Source organism: Mirounga angustirostris, unplaced genomic scaffold (genome assembly GCF_029215605.1).
Source record: "Mirounga angustirostris isolate CCGP_5_RB_7025 unplaced genomic scaffold, mMirAng1.0.hap1 SCAF_15, whole genome shotgun sequence".
NCBI classification, from domain to species: domain Eukaryota; kingdom Metazoa; phylum Chordata; class Mammalia; order Carnivora; family Phocidae; genus Mirounga; species Mirounga angustirostris.
Window position 1 is genome coordinate 89,926,020 of NW_026991723.1, and position 13,896 is coordinate 89,939,915.

General features: G+C 51.5%; 1 protein-coding gene across 1 annotated transcript in view; it reads left to right on the plus strand.

Moving 5' to 3' along the window:
• Window positions 1-13,896, plus strand: part of CFAP77 (cilia and flagella associated protein 77) — a 134,637-nt gene that overhangs the window by 68,025 nt on the left and 52,716 nt on the right. The window contains exons 2-3 of the mRNA XM_045882025.1: window positions 10,653-10,752; window positions 11,273-11,501. Of these exons, the coding sequence (XP_045737981.1) occupies window positions 10,653-10,752; window positions 11,273-11,501 (329 nt within the window). The remainder of the gene's footprint in view (window positions 1-10,652; window positions 10,753-11,272; window positions 11,502-13,896) is intronic.

Consider the following 13,896-nt stretch of genomic DNA (forward strand, 5'->3'; position numbering starts at 1 on the left):
GACCCTGCACTCCTCTCTGAGCCACGGGAGACTCGTGGCACTCGGTGCAAAAGTCACTCATCTCCTACAGTGTCCCCCAGTGTGGACAAGGCAGGGGGCGTGGGGAGCAGGCAAGGTGGATGCACACCAGCTCCCAGGTCTCCGGACACCCGGTCCAGTGATCCTTCTCCTTGCCCACGGCGGTCTTCCAAAAGTGAGGCCACATGAAGCACAGGTGGGATGTAATGGGAAGTAGAATCCATCAAGTTCCATTGGCCCTTAGCCAGCTTTGGAACAAATACTTTGTGAAGATCTAAAAAGCCTCTAACAGATGTGCCTTCACCAGCTTCCGGCCATACAGACCACCAGAGAGAGCAACGAAACCACACGGCACACGGCTTATATATTGCAGTCCTGGCCAAGACACCACCCACCCACCCACCGCCACGCAGCCTCACTTCCTTAAGGTGGAGCGAAGTTTTCCAATGCATTGTGCCACAGTGAGATAGACCTTCGCATTTCTTTCCTTTCTCACCCCAAAGAGAGAAAAGAGCTTCCTAAATTGCTCGGGTGGGAGGCATGGCATATCCTTCCTGTGCATGTATTAATTTTTCTTTTTATTGAGGCAAAGTTTACATAAAACTATCAACCGTTTGTAAGTGTACAGTTCAGCGGTATTTAGCGCATCTACAATGTCATGCAGTCACCCCTCTGTTCTCAGACATGTTCATCACCCCAAAAGGAAAGCCCATACCCATTAACCAGTCCCTCCCATCCTCCTCTGACCCCGTTCCTGGGCAGTCACTAATCTGCCCTCTTTCTCTGTGGATTTGCCTATTCTGGACATTTCAATAGATGGAATCACATGCTGTGTGGCTTTTCTGTCCGGCTTCGTTTCCCTTACCGTAATGCTTTCAAGGTTCATGCACAGTGCAGCGTCTATAAGGACTCCATGCCTTTTTATGGCTAATAGTTTACTGTACGGATCTCGCACATTTTATTATCCGCTCATCAGTTGATGGACATCTGGCTGGCTTCCATCTTCTGGCAACTGTGAATAATGCTGTTGTGAACACATACTAACTTGAATATCTGCTTTCAGTTTCTTTGGGTGTCTACCTAGGAGTGGAATTGCTGGGTCAGCTGGCAATTCTGTTTAGCTTTTTGAAGAGCCATCAAATGGGCAGAGGAATCTTACGGCTGGTTCTCTGCTGACACGAATGCAGACAGAGTTGCTGATAATTCAAAATAGTGGAGAGGCCAATGAAGACCACTAGCTCGTATGCCTACTTTTCATTAAGAACCTCTGCTCAGAGCTTGCCCTGCCTTATGAAATGCTCCAACAAGCCTATGAGCTAGGGAGTCTCATTATGCCTATTTTATAGGCTCAGAGGTTAAGCAACTTGCTCAAAGGCTCCACAGAGTAGAGAAGCTGGAATTCAAACCAGGCAGCTTGGCCCCAAGATCGCCAAATTGTAACGTCTCGGGAACGTTCCAAATGATTTCTGTTTGTATCTGGAATGCCACAGGGGAGAGGATGGTGGTGGCAGCTCTCTACTCCTGATTATGCCCTGCTCGGACTGTTCTGAAAACAAGCTGGCCTTCCTCGAGTCCGCCCTGGAGCTGTGGGCATCTGGAGCGGGCCCGCCAGGGGGCTAGAATCAGACCCCACCGTGCACCACCCACAAAACACATCAGTGACTCTGGACTGCAAGGCATGATGCTGGGGCACCTCTCTCCATGGGAGCATTTACTTTTATTCCTTGTTTCTTCAGAAAACAGCCTGTCTGTTGGGCCCCTGCTCCGTGTCCACCGTGGTTCAAGGTTACCTTGTTCACTCATCTCAGCCGCAGACCGGAGAGGTGGGGGGTTCGTTTGCCCCATTTCACAGATGAGGAGCACTGGGGTCCAGACCACACAGGCGTAAGCGGCAGAGCGGGTCCGAGAGCCACGCCAGTAATCAGAGGTGATCCTCGCCCCCTTCCTGGGGGCACCATCTCTTTGAGGAGCCTCTGGTTTTGCCCAGGAGGAAAAGTTTCTGCGAGTTTGTTCCCCAGAACAATGAGCCCCCTCAGAGAGTGGCTTGGGGCTGTTCATAATTCAGATGACACCGTAGCCAGTTTCTACTGCTTTCATTAAAAAGAAAAAAAAAAAAAATCCAGATCATGGTGTTTTCTCCTTGCATCCTCTCACGTTTGCCTTTCTCAAAACGCTGCGCGTTTCCCCCTCATCCGCCTAAACCTGCTGTTGAGTTACCGGCCCCCAGAGGCTGCAGGCTTGGAGCGACGCATCCATGCACTTTGCGGCTCACCGCCTTCTCCGAGTGTAATCAAACATCAAGCTAAGTAGCAAATAAATCTCTCGATCTCATAAGCTGCACAGCGAGATCATGTAAATGCAAATGAAGGACCTGGTTTCAAGCTGTCAGCGGGGGAGGGGAGGGAGCGCAGGGGCCCTGTCACCGTGACCGCCTCAATGGCAAAGGCCATACATCAGTTGCAGTAACGGTCCTGGCAGCTCGGAGGGAGAGGGGAGCCCGGGCCACCCTAGGGAGATGGAGGAACCAGGCCGGCGGCAACACAGGCAGCCCCGGCCGGCCGTGAGAGCGGGGTGGCCGGGCAGGTGCTGGGCAGGTGCGGTGGGGACTCCGCGGGGCCTGAGCTGGAGAGCTACTCCGGGAACACCAACTCTACCACCGCCCCGGGGCCACATCCCCCTACACAGTGCAGTTCCGGGGAGGTATTGCAGGTGAGGAAGCAGGGGCCAAACTAAGTGACGTGCCCCAGGTCACACGGGAGGCGACAGAGCTGGGACTCAGTTCTGTGTGACGTTAACAAGCCGGCTCCCCGCATCCTCATGCTCGGCCCAGAGCTTCCCCTCCACACCTTCCCCCACCCGGGGGGCAGCCAGCTCAGCCCCCATTATAACCCTTGTAATTGTACTGACACAGGACAAGACCCTTAACTGTGGCCCTTGGCAGGTGCACAGGAAATAGAAGCGCACGCCTTAACTCTGCCTTTTGACTCTTTCGAGAATAAAGGTAAACTCTCGGCACCCTCTCTGAAGGCCCCTATCTCTAACTACACACCCTCACACCATCAGTTACGTTGTGTTTCCTTCCAGTATTTTTTTCAATGAAGCTTTTTTTTTTTAACACAGTCGTAACCATAGTATAACTCTGAATCCTGCTGTGTTTTTTTTTCCACTTGACATTATTTTATATGCCTTTGATCATATATGGATGTGGTCTTCCCATGTGTGCCTTTTTAGTATCATTATTCGGTGTTCAACTGCCACTCTCACACAATGTACATGGTTCAAAGAATCTGGCTTCTAAGATGGCGCCGGAGTCCTTTGATGCATAATGCACCTTATTTCACATGATTGTTTATCTGAGGTTCTCATTATGGAAATAAATAAATATCCTCTATGCTAATCAGGATCACAATTTGCATTTATATTGTGCTTTTCATTCGAGGATCTTAAGTTGTTTTATAATAATGAACTATCCCTCCATGAGCGCAATGGTATGTATGTGCATACGCATGCATGGGTATAACTATATACAGATATTTATTTAATAACTACCAGGCAATAACTGTGGGATTTCACGTAACTACACTTTAATAGGATGCAGGAAAGTGAGTGGAGGCTTTTCACTTATGTGTCAGCTGTCGGACATTCACTTAGTTCAGACGCTGGGCTAGCGGGTTAATGAACTACATTCTGTGTGGCAGCCAGGAAGTGGGAGGGCTTCCTCTATGGGGATTTCTCCAGATGGACTGAGTATCTACGGTCAGTCTAGAACCCAGGCATCGAGCTCCCAGACTGAAAACCCATCTTGGAAAACGCCCCCTGTTCATTCGTCCAGAGTCAGATCCAGTTCGGGCCATCCAAGAAATCAAGGCAACTGATCTCACCCATTTTCGCCTCTTGGCTGGGAAAGAGGGGCTGGTTAAGAATTTTCAAAAGTATATTGGGTGGGAAATTCTTAGACTTGCATTGCAAGGCCAGCTCGCTTGTTGCGAAGTTGTTCCGTGGGGAACCAGCTCTGGCGAGGCTCCAGGTGACTTCAGAGCAAGGTGGCAGCCTGAAGGAACTGCCCCCTGGGCTTGCCCCTGGAAAGCCCCTGTGGTCCTCATGCCCACAACTGGCGCTCTGAGGGGCCCTTTGCTGGGGGTGGGGGGTGGGGCTGCCTGCCTGGCCTGATCCGGGACCGGTGTCCAGGGCTTGGTCCTTCATGCAAGTGGCGGAGGGAGCTGCTTTCGGTGCAGAAGGAGCCCAGAGAATCCCAGGACCCCTGAGACAGGGAGAGAGCTGGTTTTAATTAGAGCTGAGAGATGGGAAATAAGACAGCAAGAGATGACATCTTAATGAGGTTTAATGAAGCTGTCTGCTGATGGGGACAGCTGTCACCCAGAGCTGTATCCCAGCCAAGCCACTTTGTGACAGAGCAAACTCAGAAAAAGGCACAGTTTGAATGCTGCTGAGGAGGGTAGGGTGGTCTATGCAGAGCCCGGATCCTGCTCCCACCTCCCAACGCCTCTTGACTCGAGCACCTCGACCACCATGAGGGATCCTGGCTCCTGAGCCGTATTTGAGTAGCTTCCTATGTTTCACACGTCCCTGCGGTGCAAAGCTGAGGCGTGCCTCTTAAAAGACCTTGAGGATTTTGCAGGAACCGCCTTAGAATTTCACCATCAGACATGGGAAATGCCAGGGGGCTTGCAGGTGCAGGCTGAAAGGGGTTCACGGGTCCCTTCTCTTCCTGAGCCTCGACTTCCCCATCTGTCCACTGGTGATGATGTAACCTCCTTCAGAGAGCTGCTGGGAGGCCGGCTGGGGGGGTCGGAACATCTGAGAGAGCTGAGTTTTACCCAGCTGCTGCATTTACTACCAGGGTGGCCTTGGGCAGGTGTGAACCTTCGGTTTTCCCATCTATAAAATGGGATTGGTGGAGTTTAGGGAGAAGCACAAGAAGCTCTCAGGACAGTAAGCGCTCAGTAAAAAGGTGTGCTAAATGAGAGCACATGACATGAGCCTGGCATGTAGGAGGTGCTCAGTAAATGTGAACTCTCTTCCTCGTTCCTTTCTTTACTTCTGCAGCAAAAAGAGTGTGGTGGTTCCAAGGGGATCCCCGTGTGGGGAAGGTGCTTACAGCCTTCACATGGCCCAACAGCCCAGCCATGCCATCTGCCCCAGGACCTTTGCACATTCCAGTCGGAGAGCTGTTGCCTCTGGGCTGTCTCTCATCCTGTTCTGGGCTGGGGTGTAGGGGCTGGTAGCTTGGGGAATGGAGTGGCCAATCAAAGCTGAGGTTTGTGGCCAATCTCATCAATTTCATGGATAGCAGAGTGGGTTGCCATGGCGAAGCAGGTGATCAATAATTACCTTGCATTTCAATGGCAGCTGATCTCAGATGTCTGTCACGACTTGCTTGCCTGCATCTGGAAGTTCAGGGTCAGGAGCTCTGAGCATCTGCTTGTGGATCCTTAGCTGGCTTCACACAGATCCCCTGAGGTGCTCAGAGACTGCAGACCCCTCTGCCAGGCAGCTTCTCTCTGCAGGCTTCTAGAAGGTCTCTGTGGACAAGCTGGGAAAGGAGGCCCAGGATCAGCTCCAGGTCCTCCCACCTCTGGCTCAATGCTCCTTCCTGCTTCCAAGAAGCCCCTCAGAGAACGCTTGGCTCTCCGGCCCTCCTTGGCTGACCCACTGGACTCTGCTTGAGGTCAGCTCTCTCCAAAATGCCAATCCAAGGTTGGCATCTTTCTTTCTTTTCCTGCCCACTTTTCCCTGACCTGGTCATGACATCCGGTCCTGTGTCCGGGTCACATCAGGCCTACAGTGTTTTCTGAAGCAGCAGCTCTTCCCACAACCCCAAGCTAGACATGAAAACAGCGGACTTGCCCTGGGACCCTCCTGGGCATAAGGCTACAACGTACATAGCCTGTGTGGGTGGAGGGGCAGTGCGCAGAAGTCAAAGGCATGCTCCCTCGGCATGAGCAGCATCTTGCCTGCAGAGCTAAGCCTGGCGCACAGGGGAAGATGATGGATAGTTCATGCTAAATGCCAAGGGAGTAGTTCAGAGGCAACAAAGACCACATGGAGTCAGAAGTGGGTTCAAATCCTGCCTTGGCCACTCATGAGCTGTGTGGCCCTAAAGCTGTCTGGGCCTCTGTTTCTCCACCTGAGAGCCGGGACAGTAGCAACCACTTTGCAGGATGATTTTAAGCATTAGAGGTGATGGAGGTGAAGGAGCCTGGCACATGGTCACCGTGATTACAGGTGTCACCGTGGTCAGCAGCGTTGGCACAAGGTGGGCCCAGGAGCTCGTCTCATTGGTCAGCAGAGCCGGTCATGGGTGAGTCCGCTGGTCTGGGCATTCACCTGTGAACGCAGGGACCCCGAGGCACCTGGCCTCTAGACCTAAAGGACTGAGCTGCCTTTCAAGCGTGGGAGTATCTGGGAGATGGGGGGAGCCCAGGAAAAGGTCAGGGAGCACTCCCACAGTACTAGCCTGGACAGATGCTCTGCACACAGCTCCTGGGGTATTCTCGAGATGGGCCCAGGGACCCTTTGGTGTCCTACAGGTGGCCCTCTCGGATGTTGGGGGGTGACCTGCCTGAGAGGGAAGCCAGTCCAGCTGCAGGGCTGGGAGGCTGAACCCCCTTCTCCGCTGAACTCGGGAAACTCTACCTCATTCCCACCGGCTGATACTCCAGTCTGGAAAAGTTAGAGCAAATGACAAAACCAACACTCGGGGAATTCCAGATGTGAACCCAGCGTCGCAAAAGCACATAGCAGAGAGCCCTTTGGGACCTAACAAATGGTTTTTGTGTTGCTGTTACTGTTTATCCCGTGCCGGCGCTTACAAAGGCTGGCGTGAAGGGGGGGGGGGGGTCTCTGTGGCGCTCGACAACACATTGCTCTTTCAACCTGTGGCCGCGGCCACATCACAGAGGAATGGGTTCTGAAGGAGACCAGCAGGCAGGACTACACGGCATGCAGGGCACCCACATTAGGTCAGGAAGCAGCAGGACCAGCACCCCTGAAGCCCCCTCGTGCTGCTCTCAGCTACGACCCCTGCCCCAAGGGCACCCGAGCTCCCTCTGTGCGTCCCTTGTGTGTCTGGCTTCTTTCATCCCACGCTTTGTGCGAGAGCCATCGTATGGTTGTATGTGGCTATTTATTCATTGTTGCTGTAGTGTGGGATTTCCCAGCCTCGGCACTATTGGCATTTGGGGCCAGATAATTCTTCGTTGTTGGAGGTGAGCACTGTATTGTGCATTGTAGGATGGTTAGCAGTATCCCTGGCCTCCCCTCACCAGGTGGAAAGTAGAACTCCTTCCCAAGTTGTGACAACTCAAAATGTCTCCGACATAGCCAGGTGTCCCCTGGGAGGTCAAAATTGCCCCTGATTGAGAACCGCTGCTAGGGAGTGTTCTATGGAATGAATATGTCACAACTTTTTTATCCACCTATCATGGCCATTTGGATTGTATCCGGTACTTGGCTAGTAGGAATTGAGGCGCTGTGAGCATTCTCAGATGTGTCTTTGTTGGACATGGGCACTCATTTCTGTTGGGTGTCCAGGAGGGAACTGTTGGGTTACCAGGTAGGCATATGTTTAGCTTTAATAGATATTGCTAAGCAGTTTTCCACAGTGGCTGTTTATACTTCCCCCCCAGTGCATCTGTGTTATGGTTGCTCCACATTCTCACCAATCGCACTGAGTTTTTACTTTGCATTTTTCAGACATTAAGCAACTTTAAATATGGATCTTGGCCCCTTGGACATCCTCTTAATGAAGTGCCTGTTAAAGTCTCTTGCTCATCCTTCTATAGGATTGTCTGCCTTTTTTTCTTATTGATTTGTAGCAGCTCTTTATATATGATGGATAAGAGTCCTTTGCCAGATATATGTATTGTAAATATCTTCTTTCACTCTATGGACTCAGATTTTTAGAAATAGAGGCAGCCTGTGTTCCTCCAATCCAACCCCTTGGTGAGCTTGATTATTGTTATTTTTCAATTGTCCTTTTTGCAAAACAATAAATTTCATAAGGGCAAAGACTGTGAGTCTGCTTTGTTCACCGTAGAACTCCCAACTCAGGGCCTGGTGCAGAGTAGGTACAAAATAAGTATTTATAGAGTAAAAGAATGGGTGAATCTCCCATTGGGATGATTCTTGCAGCTTAAGGCTTCAAAGTGTTTGGGCAGTTGTTGATTCTCGGGGAACTCTTGGTAAAAAGTGAAGAGACAGGCACCCGCGTGCTTCTCTGTTCCCCCCCGCCCCCCACCCCCACAATGTAACAGCCAGCTCCTGAGTCTGTCTGTCGTTCCTTTGCCAGCTGGAAGTCTGCCCACCTGCACCTGCCCTGAGGGAGGCGGGGGCCTCTCCTGGAGAAGTCACATTTTAATTAACTTCCCCTGCAGTCACCGGAGAGGCCAGATCATTTTCATAAACAAATGAGAAGCCAGAGCTTTGTCTGCAGCTCAGAGTGAGTCTTGCTGAAGGAATTCAAAGCAAACCACCCAGCAGAGGCTCTGTGCATTTGCCTGGAACCCAGAGCTCCATCCCTCTCAAGGGAGGTGGGGCCTGGATTTGAGATGGGAGAGAAGAGGGACAACAATGTGTAGAAGAGAACTGATAGGGTCTCCAAGGAGGCATTTCGTTCATTCATTCATTCATTCCTTCTGCCCCTATTTACCAGCATCTACTCTATGCTGGGCATAGGGAAAAAGAGGTGAGAATAAGGGGAAGCAGGGGACAGAGGGGCAATCTCTACACTTCCTGCTCAATTTTGCTGTGAACATAAAACTGCTTTAAAAAACAAGGTCTATCTTTAAAAAAAAAACTAAAAAAACTAACCTTAAAATAAATAAGGACTGAGAGCACATTCTACCAGGGGAGACAGACATTAAGCTGATCATCACGCAATTAATGACTTAATTAAACTGCTTTGTAATTTCCAGTGGCTTTACTGAGATATAATTCACATACCATACAATTCACGCAAATAAATTGTACAAAGCCAGTGGCTTTTTGCATATTCACAGACTTGGGCAACCATCACTACCACCAATTTTAGGACACCTCTCAGGACACCCCCACCCCAAGCATTCCATTCCCATCTCCCTCCCAGCCATAAGCCACCACTAATCTACTTTCTGTCTCTATGGAATGGACTTGCTATTTGAGACATTTCACGTCAATGAACTCATGCAATACATCATCCTTGGTGACTGGCTCTTTCCCTGAGCGTCATATTGTCAAAGCCCTTCTGTGCCGCAGAGGTATTACTGTGTAATTTTGAAAGTGCTCTATAAGTAGAGCTCAGGGCCCCCCAATGCCATATAACAGGGAAAGTTGTCTGGACTGAAGACAATCCAGGAGAGCTTCCCAGAGGAAGAAGTTTTTAATCTCAGGCATTTATTGAGCACCTGCAATGTGCGACCAGGAAAGGGAAGGCAATACACATCATGGTTCTGGCTGTGTGGGAATTTATAATCCCGGCAGGTTGGCTCGTGGGTATTTGTTTAGCTGGTGGATCTGAGTGTGGGCTGGAGACGGACAGCTTGGGTTCAAATCCCAGCTTGGCCACTTCCTCCTGTGTGGCCCTGAGCAAACCGTCTGACTTGTCTATGCCTCAGCTTCCTCATCTGAGAAATGGGGCTGGTGATGGTGTCTGCCTCACAGGGCGGTTGTGAGGACCCAGTGAGAGAAACATAGGAAGGACTAAACATTGTATCTGGGACTCGGTCAGAATCCAACTAGGGCTCAATAAAGCAGAGAAGGAGATGTTCTAAGCACCGTACAGGATAGGACCTCTGACCTCAGGGAGCTGCTACTCTGAAGAGGGGCAGTATAATCTAATCTAATGACTAAGAGCCCTGGCTGGGGGCCAAACACACCAGCTTGTGAATCCCAGCCCATCCCTTAGGAGGCAGGGATCATGACTGTCCCTCTAGGCGTCCGCTTCCCTGTCTACAAAAAGTCGTGTGGTCGGTGATAGGGCAATTTTGTTCCTACAACCCCCTTCTCGGGGGCAAGGAGGAGTTCACCAGGGACCCAGAGAGTGAGGAAAGCTATCCAGCCACTGGGAAGGTGATAGTGGGCCTTGTCACCATAGCTCCACCTGCAGGTGAGGATTCAAGAGGCGTCGACATCCTCATTAGCTACAGTGACAGCGACATAAGCCATCTTTGGTAGGAATGAAGAGTCAGGTAGGAAAGATGCCTCCCCCCGCCTCAACAGGGGCCTCCAGGTGAATCTCTGAGCCAGGCCTTCCAGCATATCTGCGCGGGTGAGTCACATGCAGCTCCAGCCAGGCAGATCTAGGCTGGACCCCAGATGCAGCTCCTTAGGGCAGCGACTTGCCCCACTACCTCCCACTGGACAAACGAGCCTCCTCTTTCAAGACCTCAGGGGCCTTCCTGACTTGACTCTGCTCGCTTGCCCCTCAGCATGAGCACCCCCGGCTGACTTCTCCAGCGTGTGTCTCAGGGCCTCCCTCAGGGAGGGCTCTGTCATCCACACCCTGGTAGCCCTGCAGGTCACCCACAGGGCCTGGGGCCAAGCGAGCATCCGATGACTGCCGTGGCTGAGTCTGGTATAAGTGGTTGGTCTGGGATTCCACTCCTCACCTCTGCTTTCTGTCTTTCCCCAAACAGGCTGAACTCGGGAAGCCCCGAGAAAGAAGCTGCAGTCTGCCTGGGATTGATTTTAATTATGGACTCTACACCCGGGGGCTGGACGGAGGGGTCCCCGAAGGTGAGCAAGCAGACTTTGTAGCCCTAGGGGACTTGAGCTCTCAATCCAGGCTGGTCACTGCGGGAAGAGCCGAAGAGTCACGGGGTCTGCCCCACAGCATGATTCTGGTGGAAACCATAGTCAGGGCTTGGCCGAGATGGGGAGGTCCAGGCAGGGTCCAGGTCGAAGGTAGCAGGGAAATAGCAGGGCCCCAGCCAGTGTGGAACCTTGTCCCCAGGCAAGACTGTGTTCTGTGCGGTGTGAGCTTCGAGCATGGAGGGGGCTCAGGACCAACCCTCTGATGGCCCCGAGGAGGTAAAGGCCAGGCGAGCCCAGCTCCTCAAAGGATGCTCAGGCGCCCTCTGGAATCTCTGGGAATCCTGACCCCTCCCTTTCCAGCAGGCCACACAGGGCTGTCCCGCAGCAGGCTCCGGGTTAATGGGAAGGTGTGCATGCCCGGGTTCTTCTGCGTCAGGTACCACCAGTTGCTTTAGCTCCCAGGCTGACTGCCGCACCACGGTGCTGTCCCCCCTGCCCCCAGCCATCGGACACTGGGATGTGTTTAAGCAGCATCCCACCTGCCCCCACGAGCTGACCCGGAACTACATCGCCATGAACCGCGGGGCAGTGAAAGCCGGCCTGGTAACTGCTCGGGAGAATTTCCTCTACCGTCAGCTCAACGACATTCGTATCAGTGACCAGGATGACCGGCGTGTCAAGAGGGAAGTGCCCCCTCTCCCACCAAATATGACGTTTGGGACCCTGGCACGGTAAGGTGGCTGGCACTCAAGGCTCTATCCCTCACCATGGGCGGGAGGGCGCTCAGAGGTGACTGAATTAGGGAACAATGTGGGGCATGACTTTTGACTCCAGGCAGGGGTGAGTGTTCCAGGCCTGGTCAGTCAGTGTATCTCACAAACCTTGGTCACGGTGATTGGTCCAGCAGCAGACATGTAACCCATGTCCCCGCTCTGGAAGGCATGGCATTCTACGAAAGCAGAATGTGGTTGCATGTAAGCCAATCTCAACTCAAACTGCCTTGATGTTTTTTTCTCCTAAGTGGAATTTACTGGCTTATACGATTGAAAAGCTCTGGGGTATAGAGCTTCAGGCATAGCTGGATCTAGGTAATCGAGGGATGTTATCAGTATTTGGTGTGTCTCTCTGTGTCTTGGTTGTGCTTCCCAGTCCTGGCTTCATTCTCCGACAAGCTTCTTCCTCATGCAGCAAAATGACCAGGAACAGTTCCATTCTCGGTGGGAAGGGCGCAGAAACTTCAACAGAGACCTGAGATTAAGATTCTTTGGTCCAACTTCAGAGCCTTGCCTCTCCCTGAACCAACCACTTCCAGTAGGGAGTGTGAAGTGCGCTGATGGGCCAGTCCTGGGTCACATGTCTGCCTCTGAACCAGTTGCTGAGACCAGGAGATTCTGATGCTCTGATTGGCCAGGTCTGATCCCCTGCCCCCTCTGGGAGGGGGTGCGTGGTTGGAATCGGTCTCCACAATCCACAGAGGCAGGTGGCGGAGAAGATGCAGAGTTCGAGGTTCTGACCCCAGAAGGAGGAGGACAGAGCAGAACAGCAGACAGAAGCAGCAGATGTTCGATACAGCAAGCCTTCCTAACCCAAACCACGTCATAGTACAAACATCACAAAAATCACTGGTGTTTATGCCTCGCGCCGTACAAATAAATAGAAGCACTCGAAGCTGGCAGAAAGTGGCCTGGAGCGTCCAGCTGCCCTAAGTCCCACCCAAATGCAGGAGACCCAGTATCTTGGTCCATCTGTGTGGACCAAGCCACCTTCCCATCCCCATCTCACTGGTCCTGGATAGGTGACTTCCTCAGGCTCCGCCACCATTCTTTCTTTCTTTCTTTCTTTTTGGTGGTTCCTTCTTTATTTTTAATTTTTCTTCTAATCATTTTTTATTGTGGTAGGATGTACTATTTTTAAATGTCCAGTTCAGTGGCATTAAGTAAATTCACATTGCTGTGAACCACTGCGACCATCTGTCTCCAGAACTTTCTCTTCATCCCAGACTGACATTCTGCCCCCACCCAGTAAATGGTATCTCTCTGTTCTTCCCTCCCCTCAGCTCTTGGTAGCCAGCACTCTGCTTTCTGTCTCTATGATTCTGAGACTGTAGATGCCTCATCTAAATGGAATCATTCAATATTTGCTCTTTTGTGTCTGGCTTATTTCATTTACCATAATGTCTTCGAGGTTCATCCATGTCCGTAGCAGGTGTCTGAATTTCCTTCCTTTTTAAGGTAGAATAATATCCCATTGTATGTATCCACCATGTTTTGTTTATCCGTTTATCCATTGATGGACATTTGGGTTATTTCCACCTTTTGGCTATTGTGAATAGTGCTTCTATGAACATGGGTGTGCAAATGCCTGTTTGAGCCCTGCTTTCAGTTCTTTTGGGGCATCTGCCCACGAGTGGAATTGCTGGATCATATGGGATTCTAGATTAAGTTTTTTTAGGAACTGCCAGAGTGTTTTCCACAGAGTCAGCCACCATACTTTTGTAGGCTTTTTCCCCTGCCCTTTCTCACAGCCCTACCTAGTAAAACCTACGTGTTCCCATAGTTCAGATCAGCATCATCTCTGCAGTAAGCTCTCCCATTTCCCGTGGACATCTCTCACCCGAAATGCATTTCTATTCATCAGCCCTCAAAACCTGGACTGTGACACTGGAGACACACTGGAAGGTCATTTCTGGACTGGATTAACTAATCGTCTGCACACCATCCTTCACCCACCTTTGAAGTAATGCCCCCAGTCAGTCCCTCCAGGGCAAGGCAAGGTTTCCCAAGACTGCCCGGAGTGCAGAGGGAGAGAGAGTCCCACTATGCACCAGATCACTAGATTAGTCCAGGCTGGTCGCCAGTGTCTCCAAGACAGCATGGTTTCTGGGAGCACCTCTGGCTAGGAGTTTGCCTGGGGTTCTAGTCCCGGCATGGTCCGCACCTCTTTCCCTCCCAAGTCTTCCAGTTCCTCGTCTGTAAGCAGGCTGTTACGGCAGTAACTTGGTGTTCCAGGGTTCCCAGATTATGTTTGGTCTCTATTTCCTTGTCTTTAAAGCCCCGTGCAGGAGGTCTGCGCGGTTACTTGCCTGGCTTAGGCATGGAGAAATGAATTGACCTCCCCGAAATGGGT